We start from the raw sequence: 26,601 nt of genomic DNA, 5'->3' as shown, positions 1-26,601 counted from the left end.
TCATTTGCCTGGACTTATAAGAAAATTACTGATTTGGCAATTTTAACGAAAAATAAATAAACAATAGCAATACACTTAAAGCGAATTAAAAAAATGATAAATAAAATATTATGTTTTCAGTTTTAATTAAATTTATAAGGAGGAATACACAAGAGATCGACCAAAAATCACTCTGCAATCGGGTTGAACACCCCTGTACTCTGGCCACACGGGCAGTACAGCCAATATCAGAATATCTGAACACAAGGAGTATGTCAGATTCTGCCAATATAGCCACTCAGGACTTGCTGACCATTCTTTAGATGCCCACCACAGAATATGCTAGAAGAAAGCCACACTATTACACCACAGCAAATACAAATATAAAAGTTTATTTATAAAAAATTATGGAGACAAAAAGCATGAAAGAAAAGAAATGTAAGTTTATTCCTTAAATCTGCTTCAGTCTTGAAAAACTCTAAATCTCAACAAATTTGGGAAGCATACATTCTAACATCATCAGCCTAGTGGCCAATACTATTCAATTTAGCTCACTAGGGGGCACAGTTTAGGACTCTAGGCCTGACTTCTCTTGCCTTTCTTCAGCTTCATTTGCCCAGTGTTAGTGCCTGTATGCACATATTATTGTAATCCCTGATAATGGCAATGTAATTGCCAAAATATAGGAAAGTATTAATCATCATCATCACATTCCTGATATGTATCCTCTAGGGGTGTACAGGATATGATAGTACTACATGAAAAATTACATCATTACTAACTTCCTATCTACAATTTTCTTCCAAAGCAGTCTGTTACCTGTCATGACTCCAACATTATCAGATCTTATATTTCTATCTTCTAAGGCACTTTTTACTGTATCAATCCACCTATATCTTGGTCTTCCTCTGGGTTTTTTTTTTACTACCAACCTGGCAGAGAACACTTGTTTTGCTAATTTTTCCTCTCTCATTCTGTTTAAGTGAATATACCATCTGAGATTAGCTCTGCTAACTCATTCCTGTCAGCATCCAGGAATGCATTAGCATTCCTGGATGCTCACAATGTCAAGTTCTTTCCTAATATCCTCATTTTTAATATGATATTGCTTGATGCTATCTGTTCATGCCCGTAATCTTTCTCAGGACTCTCATTGGTTAGTGTTTTGGCTAATTTCTCTCTTATTCCATATAAATTTATTCACTTGACTTCCTATCATACCAGCTTCGTTAATTCTGTTGTTTATTTCCATATTTAATTTACCATCTTCACTAAAAGCCATGCTCAAGTAGCTGAAATGTTTTACTTATTCTATAGGTTCTCCATTCACAAGACAGTTGACATTTTCAACAATTCTACCTATTGTCTTTGTCTTTTTAATGCTGACCTTCATACCATATCTATTACAATAGTTATTCACATTAGTCAGGGAATCTTGCAGACTTGTAGCAGATTTATTTAAAAGTATAACATCGTCCGCATAAAGCAAAGAGCTGACATTAACATCTCCAATTTTGATATCAGGTTTAATACCACTTTCCTTCATAAGGTGATCTGTATATATAATGAATATAATAGAGGAGATAATATACATACTTGTCTGATACTAGATTTAACATTAAACCATCTTCCTGAACTTCCTTCGATTCTGACTTACAACTCAAATAAAGAATAAGTATTGCTTGATATAATGCCCCATTGAAACCACATAACCATAGCATTTAGAATAGCTTCTCTCTTGGCACCATGTCATATGCCTTTTCCAGATCTACAAAACTTAAATATAGATCTTTGTTATATTTCCATGATTTCTCAACTATCTGTCGTAAAGTGAAAATCTGATCCTGACAGCCTCTATTTTGCCGGAATCCAGCTTGTTCTTCACCAAGCTTTTCTTCAACAATCCTTCTCAAGCATAATTGCATATATCTTACCAGGAACACTCAGTAATGAAATACCTCTGTAATTCTCAGATTCAGTTTTATTTCCCTTTTTATATATGGGTACTATGAGAGCTCTACTCCAATCATCTGGAATTTGTCATTCTGTCCAGACCTGAATTATGCAGTACAGCCACTGTAAAACTTTTATACTTCCATACTTGAGCATTTCTGGTCGAATACATCTACTCCTGCTGCCTTTCCACATTTCAGGCTTTCGATGGCTTTTTCTACTTCAAGTATGGATATGTATTCCTGACTGCATGCCTGTTGAATGTTTTTTACCACTGTGCTATTACTGCTTGTTTCATTTAGCAATTTTTCGAAGTAATTACTCCATACTTCAAGGATATCTTTTTCTCCCGTTTTCATGTCACCTTTATCATCTCTAATTCCTTTTACAGCACTCTTTCCTCCATTCCTAAGCTTCTTCAACAACCTCCAGAATATTTTGCCACCTTGATATTTATTTTCTATATTCTTGCCAAAGTCCTCCCATGACTTTTGTTTAGCTAGTTTTACACAGTGTTTCGCTTTCTTACATTTGTCTCTGTATTCTCTAAGAGCAAAAGCTGACTTATTTGCCAGGAACTTTTGATATGATTTCTTCTTTTCCTTCACTGCCTCTTTAACTTCCTGTGTCCACCATGGAGTTCTGATTTTTCTATCCTTGCCAGACAACCTCACCGCATGCCTCTCTGGTTGAATCAATCAGGGTTTTCTTCAAGGCTTGCCATTGAATCTCCAAGGTTTGGTCCTTGTTCTCAAAACTCTCATTTTTTTTTTCAATAATCTTTGTGTATTTTAGTCTACAGTTCACATCTGAGAGCTGCTCAACTTTTATTCGCTTTAAAACTTTCTTACATGTTATTCTTTTCAATATGAAATTCAATTTTATCCTGCTCAAGACTAAGTAGTGATCACTTCCAATTTCAAATCCTCTGTACACTCTGGTGTCCTGCACCAGGGAGAAAACATCACTATCAACAATAACATAGTCAATGAGACTTTTCTTATTCCTTGCCTCTTCTCTGCATGTGACTTTGTGCACATTTTTATGTTGGAACATGGTGTTAGTAATAACCAGTCCATGTCCTGAGAAGAAATCCAACAGGTATTTGCCATTATTATTAGCTTTGCTCTTTTCTCCAAATTTTCCTAAAATATTTTTGTATGTCTGACAATCATTTCCTACTCTGATATTTAGATTCCCAACAAGGGCCACCTTTTCCTTTTTCATTGTGTCAGTTGCTTTTTCTAAAGCATCAAAAAATTCCTCCACTTCTACCTTAGTAGAACCTTCTGTGGGACCATAGGCACAAATAAGTCTCATTGTTCAGTTCTCCATTCTCATATTTGCTCACATCACTCTACTTGAGACTGCCTGCCATTCAAGAAGATTAACCTCATATTTAGTATTGAATACTATGGCTACTCCTTGTTTTCCTTGATTGTCATTGCCCGAGTATAACATTTTTCATATTTATTGTTCAGCAAGATCTCTCCAGTTTTTGCCTTTTTTTGTTTCAGTCACCCCTATTATGTCGATCTGGTACTTATCCAATTCCTCAGCTAGCTGCATTTCTTTGCTATTCAGACTTCTTATGTTGTTAGTACCGATCTTGAACTCTGGTGATGTTGAGTTGGGGTGGGTTTTAGGATTTGTTCCAATAGCTGAATTTTTGCTGTTTGCCCTGGGTTTCTGGCAAAAACAATGGGGCCCTTTTTAACCGGGCAACGCCCCAGCCATGCTTGAAATTCTGTCATGCTGTACCATAATTTTTTATTTTGGTTTAAGCCAATAAGAATGCAATTTGGTCGGCTAAATCCCAAATTGCCAGCCCATCCTTCGTTCAGTATCCAGGTAGATACCTAACAGGGTGCACCACGAGAAGGTGAGGATTGGACATAGGTCAGAGACCCTGATCGGTTCTCCACATTCCTTTAAAGACTATGTGGAGATCTCCTCTCAGTTATATAGCTTTGACCCTTAAGCATCCCAAAAAGTATTAATTAGTCTTTTATAAGCCAGCTTGGCTGGCTGAGTGGTTAGCGTATCTTCTCTCCAGTCAAGAGGCTGCGGGTTCGAATCCTGCCATGGGCATAGATGTTTTTGATTGTCTGGAAATACTAGTGGTGGTGGTGATGGTGGTGGTGGTAGTCAGCGGTAGATGGCGTTTGTGTAGTTGCGGTCAGTTGGTGGAAGCAGAGTTGTAGAGTAGATTCCCTCCCTTGATGAATCTTTGGACTCCCTGGAGGTGACAATAATAATTAATATTTTAGTATATGTTATTTCGTGAAAAATTAATCTACAGGAATTCTAAACAAAAATGATATATCTTCAAGCTGATGTAGTATTTTTGTCAAAATTAATGCTGCTTAATCATCTTGCTCTTCTAAGCCCTTCTTATAACCATTTATAGCTATATGCTCCTCCATTTGTTTCCATCTTTCTCTGTTGAAGGCTTCCTTATGACAGCTATCTCCATCTTCATCCTTCCATCTTCTCTCTGGGCATCCCATCATTCATATTCCTTCATATGGATGCCACTGAGTGATTGTCTTTGTCCATCTGTTACTTTTCATCTATGCAGTATGCTCTGCTCACCTCCATTTCAGTTATAAAATCTCTTCCCCTATATCCAACACTTGTTTATTTTCTTATGTCATCATTCCTTATTTTGTCTTGCAGTCTGATGTTTAGCATGGCTCTCTCCATTCTACGATCAGTTTTCATCATTTTGTTTATTACTTATTTGGTTATTGACCATGTGTTTGATCCTTATGTCATAATTGGGTGATGCATGATGTTGATCCTGTTGCCTCTCTGGTCTACTTCACTCAGGGCATATTCTAATACTGCATTGAATAATTTGGGTGAGATAGTATCTCTATGGCATACTCTTTGATTTATTTAAAATGGACTTCTGTGTTCATTTATAAATGTTAGCAGTCGCTTTTTCATATATTTTGTTTACTAGCTGTATATAATTTTGACTTATTCCATCTTTCTTTATTGCTGTTAGGATTGGGCTTGTTTTTCAACTGAATCAAATGCTTTCTTATAGTCTATAAAGCCCACGTACAATGCATTTTTCTGCATTCTCTGCATTTTTCTCTTAATTGATTTAATGTCTGCAGACGGGTTGATTGTGCTAAACCCCTTTCTGGATCCAGCTTGTTCATTAAGCTAAGCTTCTTCCAGTTATTGGTGGTTCTGTTTATTTTTATAAAACAATTTATATACTTCTGACAGCAAACCTATAGGTCTGTATTTTTTCTCTCTTTTTCTTATTACCCTTTTTGAACAAGAGTATCATGATCAACTGTTTGGTATATCTTCGTCTTTTAGGTATTTATTAAATAGATTTTTAGTTCTGTTAATATTTCTGCTTTCATTATTTCTAATGTAATTCCATCTTCTCCTGGCATTTTATTATTTTACATAGGAGACCATGGACTCATTGCAGGAGGACACTCTGTTCTACTCCACTACACCTGCCTAACCATCTCCCACAGCTGTTTAATTCTCCTACTACCATCGACACCGTCCACCACCCGTCACCATTACCACCACTAACAGTATTTTTTTGTCTGTAAACTGTGTGTTTTTAATACATATTATATAAATGAAATTATTTTTATATTTTTATTACTTGAAAATATTTACAAATATTTTTCTTGAATTAAAGCCATTTATTTATCTGTAAGTTACTAATTTTTATGCATAATAAATGAGAAACTTTCCTAAACTTATGGTTTGTTTTGCCTTTCAACCTGTTTACTTCTCCTACTAACTTTGTGTTATTTGGACAGCTGCTTAATTGGGCCAAATTATGCTATTCTTAGTGTGGCACAATTAACCGGAATCCACTTAATTGTTTATAAAAGTAATTATCTTGAATAAGTTCTTCAAGAACAAAAAAAAAAAGTCACTGTCACCTAATTTTTTTGTCAATTCACCATTAATCAACAAAAAAAAAAAAAAAAAATCGATTCTGGCATTTGTTTTTCTAGGCTGATACACTATTTATGCGCATTGATTGATTGCACACATTTTCTGAATTTACACATTGATGCTGTTTTTGTCTTTCTAAGATAAAAAAAAAATTAAACATATTTCAGTATTGAAGTTTCTGTTATTTTTGTGGCATTAACAACAAACTATATTTATATGATAAAAATTATAAAAATATATGGGATACATTTAGTCTGTATCTCCATTTAAAATTACAGTTAAACTGTGTATACTGTAAGAAGGTACGCATTTTGTGCTACACCACAAAGCCCATACTTTGTGCATTAGTTGCACTGGCTATGAAATGCAACTATGAATGCAAGTTAATCTAGTTAAGTGTTTTCTGAGTGTGAAGGATTATCACTTCTCTTGATAGCCCTTTGTATCCATGATTCTCAAACTCTGTCATATGTTTTGCATCCACATTTTGGTGGACATGAAAGCAGAACACCATTGTTCAATCAATTTCGACAAGCTATTTGTTACATTTGTCTGATTGGTGGACTTCTGTCCTTGTACCTATTCCTAAAAAGGGAAACAGCAATAAATGTAGCAACTACAGAACAGTAAGCCTTATTAGTCACCCAAGCAAATTCCTGTTAAAAATATTATTGTCAAGAAAAGAAAATAGAAAGCAGACTATCAGATGAACAAGCAGGTTTCTGGAAGTCCAGAAGTACAATCGACCATATTTTTACAATACGCATACTAGGCAAAAAATACATAGAACTTAACAAAATAATCTGTCACAACTTTTTAGACCTTCAAAAAGCTTTTGACTCGATATGGCACGAGGCATTATGGAAAATTTTAGAACATTATGGTATTGACAACAGAATCATTAGGATTATTAAATTTCTTTATTCCTCATCTGATATGAGAATTAAAAATTACAGCAGTGAACCGTTCCAAGCAGAACAGGGGGTAAGACAGGGATGCATCTTGTCCCCTCTTCTTTTTAATTGTTTTCTGGAATATGTCATAGATGAAGCTCTTCATGATTATGACACTGGAACAGTAGTTGGCAGAATAAGAATAAATACCTTACGTTTTGCAGACGAAAATGTCTGAAAACTAATTGATTCAATAGATGGGAGAAGAAGGGAAAATATTCTGACAGTCATCAGAAGAAGACAGATGAAATGGTTCGGACATGTGGAGAGGGCTAATGGCATTCCAAAGCAAGCACTAGAAGGAATCGTTCCGGGACCAAAGGTTAGGGGCCGAACTCAATTAAAATGGACTGATAACATCCAAAAATGGAAAAATTCCTCCCTTTCTCAACTGACATCAAGAACAAGAGACCGAGATGATTGGAGGAGGCTAACAAAGAATATCATCGCCTATCAGCAATGAATGACTCAATGGTCCATTTAGGACTATGGGAAAGAAGAAAAGAAGATTTGTTACAGTTTGTACTTCATACAAAAATATAAGCAATATCTCATTTAAAAACATTTCATATGTTAAAAATTGAGCCAGTTACTGAGAAAGTAGACAATTACAATACAATATAGAAGTAGCTTCTTTGCTGACATTATTGTTTTAATCATTGAGAATGTAGATTTCCCTCTGAAATTCAAGCTGTGTTATAACTGAAGCAATAGCACTGCCACTAATTATTAAAAATGCTGGTGAAGAAGTCATCTGAAAATTACATTAACCTCTTGCTTCTTCAGTATTTGGCTCATTTTTCTTGATATGAGTTTTATAGTGTTCTTTAGCATTTAATAGGAACAATGGATATTTCAGTAACTTCTTTTGGATAAATAGAGAAAATGAGGTGTATCAGTTGTTTTCTTGTAGTAATGTTTTATAGAATGTCAAAGGGAAATCTTATCAAGTTATGATATATTTGTTGTCTAGCAGTTTTCCATATCAGAATTAATAACATACCTAGCATAATCAAATTCACAAAGAAAAAAAAAATAATACAACACTTCAATTCCTTTAGTGCAAGATCACCAAGCTTCCTGGCAGCTCTGTAATTTCTCTACTGTATATATGAAACTCATCTTCATAGGCAAGCACTTAAAGTAACAAAACTTGTCATCCTCAGTGACAAAAGTTAGATATCATGAAAAACTCTAGCACGTGGAGCCAACATCATTCACTCTTTTGTAATGTACAGTTCCAAATGAAATATAAGCACATTATTTCTCCTTGATTAGTTTGTTTCTCTGATTAAAATCAATCTTCCCCGTTCCAAAAAAAAGAGAGAATTATCACGTCCTCAAAAATATAATTTGCGCACCTCATTTTCTTTCAAAATTTCATGCTCCACGTGCTAGAGTTTTTCATGATATCTAAATGAAAAACCCAATACAAACAAGTTATTTTTTAACAAAACATATATATTCATGCAGAGATTTCTGTGGTTAAGAAGTTCAATCAAATTATTCCTGTTTTGTGACTACATTCCTGTTTTTTATTAAAAAAAAGACTGTTTTTTAAAACTAAACAAGTATTAAAAAACAAACCTGACAAGTTTTGTTAGTCATCAAACTAACATCTTCATGAGTAAAGATAACTAACAGTTTAAAGCACAAACTATACGAAAAAACAAGTTCATTTATTGGTATTATGAACATCAAAAAAGGTTCGTTAAAAAATCGAATAACAGATCTATACAACCGTTAATAAGTGTTATCTGGAAACAGTGCTATCTGATGTCACGTTCTGTGGTTCACTTTCACTCTGTCCTGGGTAAATTTTTAATAAACGCTGACCATACTTGATTTAAAATCAAACCTTGATTTTTGTTGCATTGCGTAGGAATTTTAATCATATTCAAAGAGGCAGCAAATATGATTAAAATTCCTATGCAATGCAACAAAAATCAAGGTTTGATTTTAAATCAAGTTTGGTCAGCATTTATTAAAAATTTACCCAGTTCAGACCTCGGACAGAGTGAAAGTGAACCAAAGAACGCGACATCAAATAGCATTGTTTCCAGCTAACACATATTAACGGTTGTATAGATCTGTTATTCAGTTTTTTAACGAACTTTTTTTGATGTTCATAATACCAATAAATGAACTTGTTTTTTCGTAATTTCTTATAGTTTGTGCTTTAAACTGTTATCTTTACCCCTGAAGATGTTAGTCTGACAACTAATGAAACTTGTCGAGTTTGTTTTTTAGTGCTTGTTTAGTTTTTAAAAAACAGTCTTTTAATAAAAATGTGGTCACAAAACTGGAATAATTCGATTAAAACGTGTGTGTGTGTGTGTGTGTGTGTGTGTGTGTGTGTGTATGTGTGTATATATATATATATATATATATATATATGCATCTCTTAAAGAAAATAGTTTTTTTTTTTTTTTTTACCACAAACTCTAATCTCTGAAATCCTGTTTTAACTAGAACTTTGTATAATTCTTTATATCGCACCATACATGACTTCAGTTCATGTTTAAACTGTTCAGCTCATTCAGCATTTGGATCATGTGTAAGAAAATGACTGCAATTTTTCTAGCCATTTGAGGCCCTTCTTTAATTAATCCTGCAGTGAGTAGAATCGCTTCATTATCACTTTTTTCTTTTCATTGAGATTCTCAAGGACAGCTTTTATCATTTTGTCATCACTAACAGCCTTGCCAACCATCAATTCTTCATTATCTGCAGACGAAAAATCATCAAATCCTTCTCTGCCAACTGCATGTGCTAATCTGATGATATTGGGATATTCAGTTGTATGCAAAGGTAAGGGGTTTTTCTTTTTCACACATTCTGGCCAAGTAGCTTTCCAGCATGCATTTAAAGTTGATGGTTTCAATTCTGATAACTCTAACTTAGCACATTTGATGCAATCCAAAATAGAAAATTTCTTCCTTACATCAATAACTGTCAGTAAATTATCCTTATCTAGACTATCCAAAATGCATTGGAATGTTCTTATTTAGTAACTTTTGAAGGTAGCGATCATACCCTGGTCCAGTGGTTGTATTAAGGATAATGTATTAGGTGGTAGAAAACAAAATTCCATATTCGGGTGCTCTAAAACAGGATGGAGAGGCACATTGTTTGTAATCAATAAAACTTTAAAGTCCAGATTTTTTCCCATCAAATGGCGTTTAACTTCTGGAACAAAACATTCATGGAACCATTCATTAAAAATTTCTTTTGTAACCCAACCTTTATTTGTCTTCCAGTGCACTGGTAACATGTTAAAATCCACACCTTTCATTGCCTGCAGTCTTAAGGATTGAGTAATGGTTTTAATATACGATCTCTTGAAGCACTGCTGCAAAATAATAAAATAACACGATCCTTAGCTACTTTTAAAGCCACCAACACTTTTTTTTTGTGATTTCACTATATAAGTTCTACTTGGCATTTCTCTACATTCTAGTGTAGAGTAATCCCTGATATTTAAAACATTGAGGGGGTTCCTCAAAATTCAGGTTTTATTTGACGGCCTGTTTGGCCTAGTGGTTAGTGTATCTGTTCTCCAGCCAAAAGGCTGTGGTTTCGAATCCCACTGTGGACATGGATGTTTGTTTGTGAAAATACTAGTGGTGGTGGTTGGCAGTAGATGGCGTTGATGTAGATGATGAAGGTTGTTGCGGCTGGTGGAGTGGTGGAGACGGAGAGTTGTAGTGTAGGTGCCCTCCCTCGATGAGTCTTTGGACTCCCTGGAGGTGTTATGTAATAATAATAAAGTACATGTGTATGGAATGTATTTCCTACTACATGTGTGTACTAGGAAATGATAATTATAACGAACATATCCTTTTTAACAGAACTGAATTCAAACAGAAAATGTAAAAATAAGCACAATTTGAACTGTGTTAAATCAAAATATACAGTGTAAAAATAGAATTGCTTTTGTTTTCTAAACCATGTTATTTCAAAATCATGTAAAAAAAAAAAAGCCGTGTAAAAAGAGAATTAACTGTACTTTGTTTATAATCCTTTACCCAAGGAAGCAACAATGTTTCGCGCATGAAATTCACTTCCGAGCTACTTGTATGTAGAGGCTAATGACTTCACTTGCCTTAGTATGTATCCCATAATGCAGAGCATACACCCTTTCAGACGTGTAAATGGCTATGCATAATGGGAAGGGCCACTACTCAGACCGGTTTTGACCTTTATTGGGGTCACTTCAGTGGGAGCCAGACCTGGAAGATATACCAAGGTTGAAGGTAATGCAGAAGTCTTATATATCAGGTAGCCAAAAGGTGATAGACCTTATTAATAAGAATCTCTGGATGAGAGAAAGATATTAAAAGTTTTTTTTTTTAGCTTGGTTCTATTATACATTAAAGATGCCAAGAAGTTATATACTTGGTTTTTAATCCTTTACTCAAGGAAACAAAATATGTGCAAAACGTTCTGCTTCCTTGTGTAAAGGATTAAAAACAGAGTATATAATTTCTTGACGTCTTTAATGTACCGTAGAACCAAGGTAAAAAAAAAAAAAAACTTTATATATGTATGTGATTGTCAGTATGACTAGTGAGTTCAGTGGTCATTACATATTTTGGTTCCATAATTTAGGTGAGTAGTATAAGAATTGTACATGAAAATTGTGAGAGTGTGAATGTAGAAAGTGTGAATGATAGTATAAATGGTTTCTCAGAGAACAAAAAAGATGAGATAGATGCATTGAGTGAGATCGCGTTGTTGAATAGTGCGATAGAAAGAGCAAAACAGCAGCTACAGTGCATGAACAAAAGTAGACTGAATGAACCAAGCAATAATAAAAGGTATGACAGGAAAAATAGACGTATGAATGTGAACATGAACAAAATGAAGGATAGAGTGCTGTATGGAGACTCGTTAGTACGAGGTGTGTTAGTAGAGGATTTGACAAAATCGTACCAACCTGGTGCGACCATAAAGGACGTAACTGCGTCTATTAGAGAGCAAAAGGAAAGGGTGAAAGAAATGATTGTTGTGGCAGGTACGAATGATTTGAAAGGAGATAAAATGGAAATGATAGAAGACCTGAATGAATTGTTTGAGGTAGCAAAAGAAAAGAGTGAGAGAGTTAGAATGATTAGTCTTTTGCCACGGTATGACAGTGAAATGTTTAAAAGGAGGGCTATAATTGCAAATGACTTTATGCGTGGGTTATGTATGACGAGTGGTGTGGAATTTGTGGATGTGTGGAGTGAGTTTGATGGGCGAAAGGATCTATATAAGATGGATGGCTTGCATTTGAATGGTTACGTTGTAAGAAGACTTGAGAAAGTGTTGCTGAATGTAGTGGATGTGCAAATTCAGGGAAACTAGATTTGTTGGGGGGGGGGGGAGTAGAGATACAGTCCTTATGGAGGCAGTTGAATGTAAGAATGAATATAATATGCCAGAGCAAATAAGGACAACAAATCTGAGTGGGATAGTTAATATAAGGCATCAAGGTGGGGTAGGGGCTAATGGGGGTCTTAAATTCGTGTACACTAATACTAGGAGTATTAGGAACAAGAAGGAAGAGTTTTTGGCCATGGTTGGCACTTCCAGACCACAGGTTATAGGTATTAGTGAAACATGGCTGACTGTAGATGATATAACTAGTGGGATTGAATGTGATGGGTATAGTGTGTTCAGGAATGACAGAGAGAATAAAATGGGGGGAGGAGTATTGTTGATGATAGCTGATGAGCTCCAGCCAAGGAGAATAGAAGTTGAATTGCAGGATAGAGAAAAGAGCACATTTGAGGCCATTTGGTGTGAGATTGTGGCTAGCAGAACTAAATATACAATTGGGTGCTGCTATAGACCAGGTGATGGAAAAGATGGTGGTGACAGTATGCACAAGCAAATAGAAGAAATGGGTGGAAGGAGGGTGATTATTATGGGAGATTTCAACTATGGTCGCATTGATTGGAGTGAGGAGAGGACACACGGGAGGAAGGAACTGGATTTTATGCGGTTATTAAGGGATAACTATCTGCGACAGCATGTAATGGAAAATACTAGGGGTCAGAGAGTGCTTGACCTAGTAATTACATCTGAGGATTTGGCTGTAACAAATATGACCACATTGCCACCAATCGGTGAGAGTGATCATAGGGTCTTAACTTGGGAGGTGGCTAAAGGTGTAGAATTTTCAATTAAGACAGGGTACATGTGGAATTATCGGGCGGGAAAGTATGACAAGCTTAGGAGTTTGATTGGTTCAGTGCCATGGCATGTACAACTGCAAGGACTAGAAGTTGATAGTGCATGGGAGGTAGTTAAGAAGTGCTTGCATGAAGCAATGGCTGACTGTATACCTAGAGTCCGAATAATAAATCAAGTAGGGGTTAAATGGATGAATAACACCATTAAGCTTGAGTTGCAAAAAAAGAAACAACTATGGAGGGAATTTAAGGAGAAGGGTGACCGGCAGGCACATGAACGGTATAAAGCGCAGGCCAGAAGGGTGACGAGTGTGGTAAGAAAAGCAAAAAAGGATTACGAAAGAACATTGGCCATGCAGGCTAAAGAGAATCCTAAACAGTTTTTTAGATATGTAGCAAGTAAAAGAAAAAATGTACATGGCAGATTGATTTTAAAGAATGCCGATGGTAGGGAGGTAACTGAATCAGTTGAGATAGTTGAGTTACTGAGTGAGCACTTTGCAAAAGTATATCATCCAGGTTGTGACATTGCAGAAACGAATAAACCAGTAGATTATACGGGAATTGTGGTTAATGAAGTGGAGGTGAGTAGGCTATTGCATAACCTCAATGTCAATACATCTGTGGGATTGGATGATATACCAGCTCGTGTTGTACGAGAAGCAGCTAAAGAATTGTCAGTACCCTTGACCATTTTGTTTAATTTGAGTCTCGGGTCTGGGTTAGTCCTGAGCGGGTGGAAAGAGGGGAAAATAGTTCCACTGCATAAAGGTGGTTCCAAGACTGCTGTTGTAAATTACCGACCGATTAGCATATCAGGAATCATTGTCAAGGTCTTAGAGAAAATAGTCAAGAGGAAAATACAAGATTGGATAGAAGAAAATGGGATACTGTATCGGGGACAGCATGGTTTTGTGAAGGGTAGGTCATGCCTCAGTAACTTGCTCACGTATTATAACACAGTGACGGCTGAACTGGATAAGGGTAATGGGTTTACGGTGATTCTACTGGACCTTGCCAAGGCCTTTGACAGGATTCCACATGGAATTCTAATCAGTAAATTGCAGCATATGGGAATGGACATAGGGTTGGTGAGATGGATAGGAGGGTGGTTGACGGAGAGATATCAGAGAGTGGTTTACTCGGGAGTAGAGTCCACAAGACGGCCTGTGACTAGTGGTGTGCCACTAGGATCTGTTCTTGGACCACTGCTGTTTAATTTGTTCATAAATGATATAGGAAATGATCTGAGAGGAACAGTACATTTGTTTGCAGATGATGCGAAGTTGGGTAGGGCAATAGTGAATGCAGATGACGTCAAAATTTTGCAGGATGATTTGGATAGATTGGAGGTCTGGGCTAAGGAGAATGGATGTCAGTTTAATGTGGCAAAATGTAAGGTTATGCATTTTGGGATGAAAAGATTGGCGGCAGTTTACTGCATTAGTGGAACCCTGCTCCAGGAAATTGACGAGGCACGAGATTTAGGAGTGTTGGTGGATAAGGAATTGAAATTTAGGGGACACATTGCAAAAGTGACCAAAATAGCTCATCAAATCACTTGGTTGCTGAAGAATACGTTGACAAGCAGGTTATTGTTCCTCTCTATCGAGCCTTGATAAGACCCCATCTAGACTACTGTGCTCAGATTTGGTCACCTAGGTTTCTTCTAGATGGGGAGGAGGTGGAGAGGATCCAGAGGCGAGTGACCAAGATGATAGCAGGTCTGTGGAATGAACCGTATGAGAACAGGTTGAGGATTTGTGGGTTGCAAAAATTGGTTGATAGGCGGAGGAGCGGAGATATGATTGAGACATTCAAATTACTGAAGGGTTTCTATAAAATTAATTCAGAAGATATTTTTGAGAACAGGGCTGGTTGTGGGAGGACTAGGGGACATCCATGGAAACTGGGCAAAAGTGTGGTTAGTAAAGGTGTTAGAGCTGGGTTGTTTACTTTTAGAGTAGTGAATGAGTGGAATGCGCTCCCTGAGTCTGTAGTGGATGCTGTGACAGTGAATGAGTTTAAGGCGAGGTATGATAGATACTGTATGAATGTCAGATAGTTGTGATGAATATGATTTGGGGCCTCCCTCGATGAGTGTAATGACTCCCTGGAGTTGCCCGTAATAATAGTAATAGTAATAATTGTCTCCGCATCAGCATTATCTTTTGACAGGAAATCGTACTATTTCTGAATTTCATTCACTTTTAGTGGGTATAAGATTTAAAAAAAAAAAAAAAATCAGTGTTTAATTTATTTTGATATCTTTTATCAAAATTAGTATTTTCTTTTATTTTTTTAGGCATATTGAAAGAACTTAAGATGGCTAATATCAAGTATAAATTTGAAGCGGAGCAACAAGCCTCCCTGCAGCATTTTGAAGTATGTGTATTAATGTATATTCTAAAAAAGTTTCATTTGGAATTTAATTATTGAATGCTAGCAAATCAAAAATCAGAATTATAAATCTTTAATTTATAGATGATAATGTCACCATTCCACATAAACAAACCCAAGGACAAATCAAATAAAAAAAAAAAAAGAAAGACAAAGTAACAATTTTGGTTTATAAACAGATTTGTTTATAAACAATTGCAAATTACTAATGAAAAGTTTGTGAAAGTGTTGTTACATAAAAATTTTCATTAGTAATTTTGACCTTTGGCTGTCTAAATGCAAAGGGTGAATGGTAGACCATATGACGGTAATTTGGTGAGTAGGTCTTTCATGCTATGGCTGATAATCATGTCTTGGAAATGGAAATGTCTAGAGTTTGGGTTTTACCAAACCTTTCCTTAGCTAGTGTCCATAGATGAGTGATGTTGGCAATGAGATCCACTGGATCAAGAATTTCATTGGTCACTGACAGAATTAAAATCTGTCAGTGACCAGTGAAATGTGGGCATCCAAATGGTAAACAAGTTGACTGTTGGTGACTTTCTCCATTATTTTCAATAGAGCTAAGGGTAAGTGCAGTGAGATCATAGTTGGCTGCCTTTTACGACCTTTCTTTGTAATGGTTTGCGCTGGTTAGATACCAGATGAATGTGATACATTTCAATGATAATATAAGGTAAGCATTAGTACTGGACTACAACTTTAAGAACATTATGGGAGATGCCATCAGCACCAAAACACTTGTTGGTATTCGAGTTATTCAGAATTTTTCTAATGAAAGATTAGCAGAGGCATATAATGAGTGGTTCTTGGTAAAGGATTGGGAGAGTTAAAGGAGAAGAATGACCATACTAGCAGATCAGCCTCATCTTTTGGTAATGTTGTTAAATTAGTACTATCTGGATATATGCGTGTGTGTGAGAGAGAGAGAGAGGTTGAAATGTGGATAGACAGAAGATAGTCTCATTAATCTTGGTTATTATTGTTATTATTATTATTGTTCCGGGCAACTCCAAGGAGTCGACAGACTCATCGAGGGAGGCCCTAACATCATGTCAAGAACAACTATTCAACATTGACACAGTATCTATCATACCTTGCCTTGAACTCATTCACGGTTGTAGCACCCACAACAGACTCTGGAAGCTTATTCCACTCATTCACCACTCTCCAAGTAAAAAACCTAGCTCTAACTCCCTTGTCAACCACGCTCTTGCCCAGCTTCCATGCATGGCCCCTAGTCCTCCCACCACCAGTCTTATTTTCAAAAATATTTTCTGGATCAATCTTATAGAAACCCTTCGGTTATTTGAATGTCTCAATCATATCACCCCTTCTTCGCCTATCGTCCAATCTCTGCAACCCACAAGTCTTCAACCTATTCTCATAAGGTTCATTCCACAGACCTTCTATCATTTTGGTCACTCGTCTCTGGATCCTCTCCACTTCCTCCCCATCACGAAGAAACCCTGGTGCCCATAACTGGGCACAGTAGTCCAGATGGGGTCTTATCAAGGCTCGATACACAGGAACAACAACTTGTTTGTCTCTGCATGTTAAAGTATTTTTCAGAAGCTGAGTGATTTGATGAGCTGATTTAGCCACTTTTGCGATGTACTCCCTAAACTTCAATTCCCTATCCAGCAACACTCCAAATCCCTGGCCTCATCAATCTCCTGGAGTACGGTTCCACCAATGCGATATACTGCTGCTATTCTTTTCACCCCAAAGTGCATAACCTTACACTTTGCCACATTAAATTGACATCCATTTTTCCTAGCCCAGTCCTCCAAACTATCCAAATCATCCTGTAAAATTTTGACATCCAGTGCACTCACAATTGCTCTACCCAACTTTGCATCATCAGCAAACAAGTGAACACTTCCTCTCAAATCCTTTCCTATATCATTGATGAACAAATTGAAAAGCAGTGGTCCAAAAACAGAGCCCTGCGGCATACCACTAGTCACAAGCCGTCTTTTAGACTCCACTCCTGCATAAACCACTCTCTGGTATCTCTCCTTCAACCACCCTTCTATCCATCTCACCAACCCTATATCTATCCCCATCTGCTCCAGTTAACTGATTAGGGTTCCATGTGGTATCCTGTCAAAGGCCTTGGCAAGGTCCGGTAGTATCACTGTAAACCCATTACCCCTATCCAGTTCAGCCGTCACTGTGTTATAAAACATGAGCAAGTTACTGAGGCATGATCTACCCTTCACAAAACCATGTTGTCCCCCATACAATATCCCATTTTCATCTATCCAATCCTGTATTCTTTTCTTCACTAATTTCTCTAAGACCTTGACAATGATTCCTGATATGCTGATCGGTCAGTAATTTACAACACCAGTCTTGGAACCACCTTTATGCAGTGGAACTATTTTCCCCTCTTTCCACCCCCTTGGGACTAACCCAGACCCAAGACTCAAATTAAACAAAATGGTCAAGGTTACTGACAATTCTTTAGCTGCTTCTCGTACGACACGAGCTGGTATACCATCCAATCCCACGGATGTATTGACATTGAGGTTATGCAATAGACTACCCTCCTCCACTTCATTCACCACAATTCCCGTATAATCTACTGGTACATTCGTTTTTGCAATGGCACCACCTGGATGATATATACTTGCAAAGTGCTCACTCAGTAACTCTCAACTGATTCAGTTACCTCCCTACCATCGGCATTCTATAAAATCATTCTGCCATGTACATTTTTCCTTTTACTTGCTACATATCTAAAAAACTGTTTAGGATTCTCTTTAGCCTGCATGGCCAATGTTCTTTCGTAATCCTTTTTTGCTTTTCTTACCACACTCGTTACCCTTCTGGCCTGCGCTTTATACCGTTCATGTGCCTGCCGGTCACCTTTCTCCTTAAATTCCCTCCATAGTTGTTTCTTTTTTTGCAGCTCAATCTTAATGGTGTTATTCATCCATTTAACCCCTACTTGATTTATTATTCGGACTCTAGGTATACCGTCAGCCATTGCTTCATGCAAACACTTCTTAACTGCCTCCCATGCACTATCAACTTCTAGTCCTTGCAGTTGTACATGCCATGTCACTGAACCAATCAAACTCCAAACTTGTCATATTTTCCAGCCCGATAATTCCACATGTACCCTGTCTTAATTGAAAATTCCACACCTTTAGCCACCTCCCAAGTCAAGACCCTATGATCACTCTCACCAATTGGTGGCAATGTGGTCATATTTGTTACAGCCAAATCCTCAGATGTAATTACTAGGTCAAGCACTCTCTGACCCCTAGTATTTTCCATTACATGCTGTCGCCGATAGTTATCCCTTAATAACCGCATAAAATCCAATTCCTTCCTCTCGTGTGTCCTCTCCTCACTCCAATCAATGCGACCATAGTTGAAATCTCCCATAATAATTACCCTCCTTCCACTCATTTCTTCTATTTGCTTGTGCATACTGTCACCACCATCTTTTCCATCACCTGGTCTATAGCAGCACCCAATTGTATGTTTAGTTCTGCTAGCCACAATCTCACACCAAATGGCCTCAAATGTGCTCTTTTCTCTATCCTGCAATTCAACTTCTATTCTCCTTGGCTGGAGCTCATCAGCTATCATCAACAATACTCCTCCCCCCATTTTATTCTCCCTGTCATTCCTGAACACACTATACCCATCACATTCAATCCCACTAGCTATATCATCTACAGTCAGCCATGTTTCACTAATACCTATAACCTGTGGTCTGGAAGTGCCAACCATGGCCAAAAACTCTTCCTTCTTGTTCCTAATACTCCTAGCATTAGTGTACATGAATTTAAGACCCCCATTAGTCCCAACCCTACCTTGATGCCTTATATAAACTATCCCACTCTGATTTGCTGTTCTTATTCGCTCGGGCATATTATATTCATTCATACATTCAATTGCCTCCCTAAGGACTGTATATCTACCCCCCCCCCCACCGTAATAAATCTGGTTTCCCTGAATTTGCACATCCATTACATTCAGCAACACTTTCTCAAGTCTCCTTACACCGTAACCATTCAAATGCAAGCCATCCATCTTATATAGATCCTTTCGCCCATCGAACTCACTCCACACATCCACAAATTCCACACCACTCATCATACATAACCCACGCATAAAGTTATTATGCGTGGGTTATGTATGACGCATTTTATGGCCCTCCTTTTAAAGATTTCACTGTCATACCATGGCAAAAGACTAATCATTCTAAATCTCTCACTCTTTTCTTTTGCTACCTCAAACAATTCATTCAGGTCTTCTATCATTTCCATTTTATCTCCTTTCAAATCATTCGTACCTGCCACAACAATCATTTCTTTCACCCTTTCCTTTTGCTCTCTAATAGACTCAGTTACATCCTTTATGGTCGCACCAGGTTGGTACGATTTTGTCAAATCCTCTACTAACACGCCTCGTACTAACGAGTCTCCATACAGCATTCTATCCTTCATTTTGTTCATGTTCACATTCATATGCCTATTTTTCCTGTCATACTTTTTATTATTGGTTGGTTCATTCAGTCGACTTTTGTTCATACGCTCTAGCTGCTGTTTTGCCCTTTGTATCGCACCATTCAACAACGCGATCTCACTCATTGCATCTATCCCATCTCTTTTATTCTCTGTAAAACCATTAATATTATCATTCATACTTTCTACATTCACACTCTCACAATTCTCTGGTACAAACTCGCCGTTTCTTGTCATATCCCTATTTTCTTCATTCTGAAGTTTGACAAAAATATCACACTCACGATCCGAAATACACTTCAATTCCTCATTCTCCCTACGAAATGTATGCTTTGCGGAGTGCGGTCAGAGCATGGTTAGGTGATAATAAAGGAGTGAATTCCTTTATTATCATCTAACCATGCTCTGACCGCACTCCGCAAAGCGTACATTTCGCAGATAGTACACTGAATCATCTCCTTTACATTACCGTTCTTGATAGAAGATGGCGAACCATCATTAATGGCCGCCATTTTCCTTCGTACTGGAGCCATACTTACTAGTAATGTATTTTATCAAATTATAATTTATAAACACCAAAAACACACAAGCAGATGCACTAAGATACGCAAGGCAAACAAAACTACACAATATTAAAGTAAATTTATCAACGATAACTTAAAATAACGCTTATCTTATCTGGAGCTTTCACGAACACTACACACTACGAATCCTTCCAGCGGTGACTTCCTGACATAGATTATGTTATAAAACACTTTAGTACACTAACTACACTAATAAAACTACAATAATATACTAAAAGTACACAATTAAATCTAACAAAATATTAATAAATCACAAATCTCTCAGGAGCTCTCTGACAGTACGTCCTTTCACCAGCTAGCCTCGACACCAGATCCTTCACCAGTGGTGAAGGATCAGAAGACTCGATTGCCATTTGAGTAGAGGAAAGATATCTGTGTTTGTCAATTTCAAAGTCTAATCCATTCAAGTGCATGCCATCTGTCTTATACAAATCTTTTCTACCATCAAACTCACTCCACACATCCCAAAACTCGCATCCATTTTTGCTATCATTGCATTCCTTTTTAACTCATTACTATTGTATCTCAGTAATAAACTAACCATTTTTACTTTCTCACCTTTCTTTCTTGCTTCTTCAATCAAGCCTTTCATATCCTCTTGTTGCTACTTAAATCATTAGTTCTGACTAGTACTATCATCTCTTTTCTTTTCTGTTTTACAATTAATTGCCTTGGTAACATCCTTTATTTTAGCTCCCAGGATGCTTGATGTAGTAACTGCTTCATCAAGCACAAATTTAATTATTGAATCACTGTACCATATGACTTTTTTTCTTCTATTAGAATTGACTTACCTTGTTATTTTTGTTATTATCATCATCATTACCATTAGTATTCATTGATAGCTTACTTTGCTTTCCTTCCTGTTATTTTTCTCCTCAGTTTTGTTTTTTTTCTTTTAGTTCTAAACTTTTTCTGCTTTCTCTGATCAAATTTCACATTATTCTTTTTAATCATGAAATCTCATAGGTTAATTTTTCTTCATTTATCTGATAAAAATATAAATAGGTTCTCTTGTTTTACTGGGTTTTTTGGTGTCATTTTTTAAGACTATCTTAATTTAATAATATATCTTAAAAGATATTAGCAGATATACTGAATATGATAAGAACCACAGTAGGTGTAGTAAAAATGCACTAACTAATCTAAAAATATACTAAATAATTCATATAAATCACCCTGTTTTACAGGAGCTTCAAAGTACCCACTTCCACACAGAATAGCCTCAAACCAGACTTGAGCTTATTATTATGTAACTAAGAAAGAAGGGATTCTCATAATCCATTAAGATCTAACCAACATGTGGTGCAATCATTATGGTAAGCTAGAGACACACATTTCAGTTCTTATCAGGCAACTGGCTCTCTTTAAACAAGATTTGAGATAATCTTATTCCTAACTGCATTGAGCTAAAAAGAAATTTACTTTGGCCAAAGCACTACAGATCTACATGCATACAGAGAAACTATACTTAGGAAGTCATTTTGCATCTTTATAATACCTTGATAAGACCACACCTGGACTGCTGTGTACAAAATTGGTCTCCTGAGTTTGGAGGGAATGGAGAAACTGGAAAGGGTGAAAAGAAGAGTTACAAGATTATATCATGATTATGAAATGTATTATGAGTTGATGAATTGAGAATATGTAGACTGCATATCCTGGTAAAGAGTGGGAGAGGTGATAAGATAGTGGTCTTCTGAATGGGTGTTCATTCAGTTGTCTGGTGAAATGTTTCATTAAATGGAAAGTGAGAAGAGAACATGTAAATATTCATGGAAGTTTAGTTTGTTCACAGTTAAGAAAGGGGTAAGAGCTAGAATTTTTCTATTACAGATCAGTAAATGAGTGGAACAGTCTGCCTGTTGAAGTGGTGAGTGCATCTAGTATGAATGAGTTTGTGAGAGGATATGACAGCTGGTATGAATGATGTATAGCCTTCTTCAATTAGTTCTTGACTCACTGGAGGTCTCAGATAATATTCTCTGTCAATGCTCTAATAACAAGTGCCAGAATATTACAGGCTGTTTTGCCCCTCCATGTGAGGCACCTGTTCATGGTGTAGGGGATCCCCTCAGTGATGCTACTGGCCATTTTATTCTTTCTCTTTTTCTTTGCTTTTCTTGACATATTCTTTGTTGTACTTCTCCTGAGTCTTTTTTTTTACTCTCCTATCTTCCAGACTACCATCACTGGGATGAGACACCTTGCTGCTGTGTTTGCTGTGCAGTGTGACCTGTGGATATCCAGAAAGGGAGGATCCTGGTAATCTTGCACTACTTTAGCCTCTGCTTGGGCAGTCCTGGATGGCCTGTCCAGGATCACTCGGCTAGTGGGCTTGTCTGCAAGGGTCAAAGATATTGCAGTACGGCTCCTTCCCTATGGTCTGGGGACAGGGTCCAAGGTTTGCGATGGTGCTCATATGGTGTTATGGATAACCCTGGTGTTCCTCTCCTGAGCACAGTCATTGCTTGCCAGAGAGTGGACATTCATGTGTGGCTCCATGGTGAGTGGGGAGCTCTGGCATGGAAGCAAAAACCACTCGAGCATGAATCCTTCATCCTAGATTATTTCAGGGGCCAAGGATTTTTTAATCATCCATGCTACAGATGAAAAGCCAATAGGAAAAATTTTACCCTTCTTCATTGAAAAGCATATAGAGGGGATGGCAGGTTCTCCCAAAGTGGTAAAGAAACTACATTCGGTGATGTCCTTTTTAGAAACATCATGTCAACAACAACATTTAAAAAAAATACTTAGAGCAACATCAGTGGGTGGAATACCAATCAAAGTTATGCTCCATAAAACACTCACTTCCTTAGAGGATTGATCTCAGAGTGGAATCTGCTAGATATTCCTGATGAGGAGATATGTCCAGAAAAGATTGGGGGGGGGGGGTGACCACCAGTATGAGGGGCATTATGAGCCATATGGATGGTCACCTTGTTCCAAGTGGAAACATCATCCTTACATTTGATACTCCTAAGCCTCCAGTATTTGTTAAAGCAAGGTATCTCAATTATCCTGTTCAGCTGTACATCCCTAATCCTCGAAGAGCTTTAAATGCCAGAAATGCCCAGTCTGTTTGTCGTAGTTCTGCCACCTGTGCTCAGTGTGGGATAACCAATCTTGCTCTGCAAAATGTATAAACTGTTAGGAAGATCATCCAGTGTACTTCCATGCATGTCAGAAGTGGAAAGATGAGAAAAAAAATAATACAAAAAATAAAAACAGAACATATCATATCAGGATGCAAGAAGAAAGCCACAACCACACCTACTCTGAGATCCTCTTGTGCTGCGAGAGAGAGAGTAACAGTGAAGAATATCTCAACAGCAACTCGCATTCTATTCTGCCAGTTGATAATTTCACCATAACTGAACTTTATGATTGTGACTGTTTCTCTGTTGAGAGCATTAATCTCATAATGCATGCACCCCCCCTCTCCAAAAATGGTTCAATTTGATGAGAACTCACTTGTGAAAAAAATTTACAGCTTATCTATCATTTAAAAATAAATCACCAGACATTTCCACAGAAAAATGGAGACTTCAGTATCTACTGTAAGCAATTTGAACTTACTCAGTGATCTTGACACATCCAATGATGTATTGGATACTTTTCCACAGGAAGAAATGGACATTGGTCATTCATACTTTCCAAAATCTAATGAGAAATATTAACCCAATAAGGACAAGTCCTCAACCTCCCAGAAACCAGACAAATCTATGTTAAACAATAGGCTTCATAGATTTGGTTTATGGGTTTCACCAGAATATCAGTGATATCAAGCACCTGCTGCAGAAACATAAACTTTTTCATTTCTGTCTGCAGGAAACTTATTTAAAAACTCATTGATGATCCTACCATCACGAATATCACTTTTGTATGCAAGGGAAGAACTGGAGATGGTTCTGCACATGGCAGAGCTATTCTTGCGGGCAGTCATACTCCATTCCATCATATTCAGCTTGATGCATCTCTGGAATCAGTAGTGATTTGCCTATCTGTGGAGTATTTAATCAGAGTATGCTCAGTATATTTACCACCATGTTCTGAACTAAATGAAACAGAACTCGATAATATCATAATGCAATAGCCTCAGCCTGTCCTCCTGTATCCTTAATGGGTGACTTTAATGGACATAACATTCTTTTGGGGTTGTGCCAACATGAATAGACAAGGTCGTATCATTGAGCAAATGCTTTACAGCCATGCTCTCTCTCTTATTAATAACGGAGCAAATACCTTCTTCCACATACCTACCTGCTCTTTTTTGGCAGTTGATCTTACAATGTAGTCCTCGGCCATTTTTCCACTGCTTATGTGGGATATTGATGAAAACATATATGGAAACTATCATTTTCCTCTTATCAGTACTATGTTAAATTTAGTTTAATCCTTTATTCAAGTGTGAGCAAACAAAGTTTGCACCTGAAAATATCTTTGGGACTGAGGTAAGGTAGTACAACATGGGCAACTCGGAGCAAAGGTCGACCAAGCTGCTCCGAATTGCCCGGTGTTGTACTACCTTACATCAGTCCTGAAGATATTTTCAGGCTCAAACTTTGTTTGCTCACACTTGGATAAAGGATTAAACTAAATTTATTATAGTCTAACCAAGTGAAAAATAAACTTTCAACATCTTTCTCTAAATCGAGAGTAATTTAATAATAAGGTGGCACACCTTTTGGCAACTCTTATAGGTAAAGATGACCTCTCCATTGCTTCTGCCTTGGTATCTCCACTTCTGGGCCTGGCTCCCACTGACAAGACTTCAAAAAAGGTCGAACCTGTCTGGGTAGTAGCCCTTCCCTTAATGCATGACATTATACATATCTGCAAGGAGATTTTTTTTGCATTATCGGTACTGAAATAGGAGTGATGTTAGCTTGGTCCACCTTTGCTCCGAGTTGCCCGCTGTTGTACTACCTTACCTCAGTCCTGAAGATATTTTCAGGCGCGAGCTTTGTTTGCTCACACTTGGATAAAGGATTAATTTATTATAATCTAACCAAGTGAAAAATAAACTTTCATCAATACTATGTCCTTACAGGAACTGTGTCCTCCTGCCCAGATGCCAATGTGGAAAATGGACCAGCTGAGTGGAATACATTTTTCCATCTTGTGAAATTTAGTCCTTAAGCAGTCAGCCAAACACATTAATGAAGCAGAGAAGCATGTAACAGATTGTATTGTCCATACAGCAACCATGGCAATTCCAAAAACATCATCCTGATTTCCACTGTAGCTAAAGCCTTGGTGGAACCCAGAGTGCCAAGCAGCCAAGAAAAGATCAAGCTGGAGAATGGGTATATTTTGTAGATACCCAATTAAAACAAACTTAATAGTATTTGAATATGCTTGAGCCAAAGCACATCATGTGAGACATCAGAGTCAAAAAAAAAAAAAAAAAAAAAAAATCTGGATCCAATTTACATCTTTCATTAATCAAACAACCAATGCAAAAACTGTCTGTCATAAAATCCAGAAGATGAAAGGTAGATATTGAACACACCACTTATCTACTTTGAAACATAATGGATGTATTATTGCTGATCCCAAAGCTATTGCAGAACTTTCGGCATCAGCTTGCTAGAATCTCAGCAACAGCCTCATATCCCTTCTGAAATTTTAATATTGAAAGAGCTCATGGGAATTTTAATATTGAAAGAGCTCACTAAAGTGAACCTCAAGAGCTCACTTTAGTGAGTACGGGCATGGCAAACCCAAGGTACCAGATGCTGGACCATGCCTTACTTCATGTAATATACATCTGTTATATTATTCTGTAAACTGGTTCCTCCTCTCCTTTCTTTTGCTACTTTCTCCTCTCCTTGCTCCTTCCCCCTGATGCTATTAGAGTATTCGAGGGCTAGGGATGAGTCTTTCCTATCTTACTAAGTCATTTCGTCTTATGCAGCCACCGAAAGATGCAAGCTAGCCTCAATAGGTGCGGTCCCAAGCCCGGATAAATGGCGAGGGTTGATGTCAGGAAGGGCATCCAGTCGTAAAACTTCAATGCCAGCTCAAACTATGATATGAGTCAAAGAGAAAATGATATAAGGGCTAGGGCATACCCCTTAAGCGACGCGCAGCCACATCGCCCTACAGCTGCGAA

The 26,601-nt window shown here is 37.3% G+C and overlaps 1 protein-coding gene across 1 annotated transcript in view; it reads left to right on the top strand.

Annotated features, from left to right (window-relative positions):
- The window catches only part of Brms1 (breast cancer metastasis-suppressor 1-like protein), a 113,276-nt gene that overhangs the window by 55,620 nt on the left and 31,055 nt on the right, over window positions 1–26,601 (top strand). Inside the window, exon 4 of the mRNA XM_090398704.1 lies at window positions 15,315–15,394. Within this exon, the coding sequence (XP_090254830.1) occupies window positions 15,315–15,394 (80 nt within the window). The remainder of the gene's footprint in view (window positions 1–15,314; window positions 15,395–26,601) is intronic.

Source organism: Typopeltis vanoorti, chromosome 10 (assembly GCF_054136105.1).
Source record: "Typopeltis vanoorti isolate ZY-2024b chromosome 10, IOZ_Tvanoo_1.0, whole genome shotgun sequence".
NCBI classification, from domain to species: Eukaryota; Metazoa; Arthropoda; class Arachnida; order Uropygi; family Thelyphonidae; genus Typopeltis; species Typopeltis vanoorti.
The sequence above is the reverse complement of the archived record's forward strand: the minus strand, read 5'-3'. Positions and strand labels throughout refer to the sequence as shown.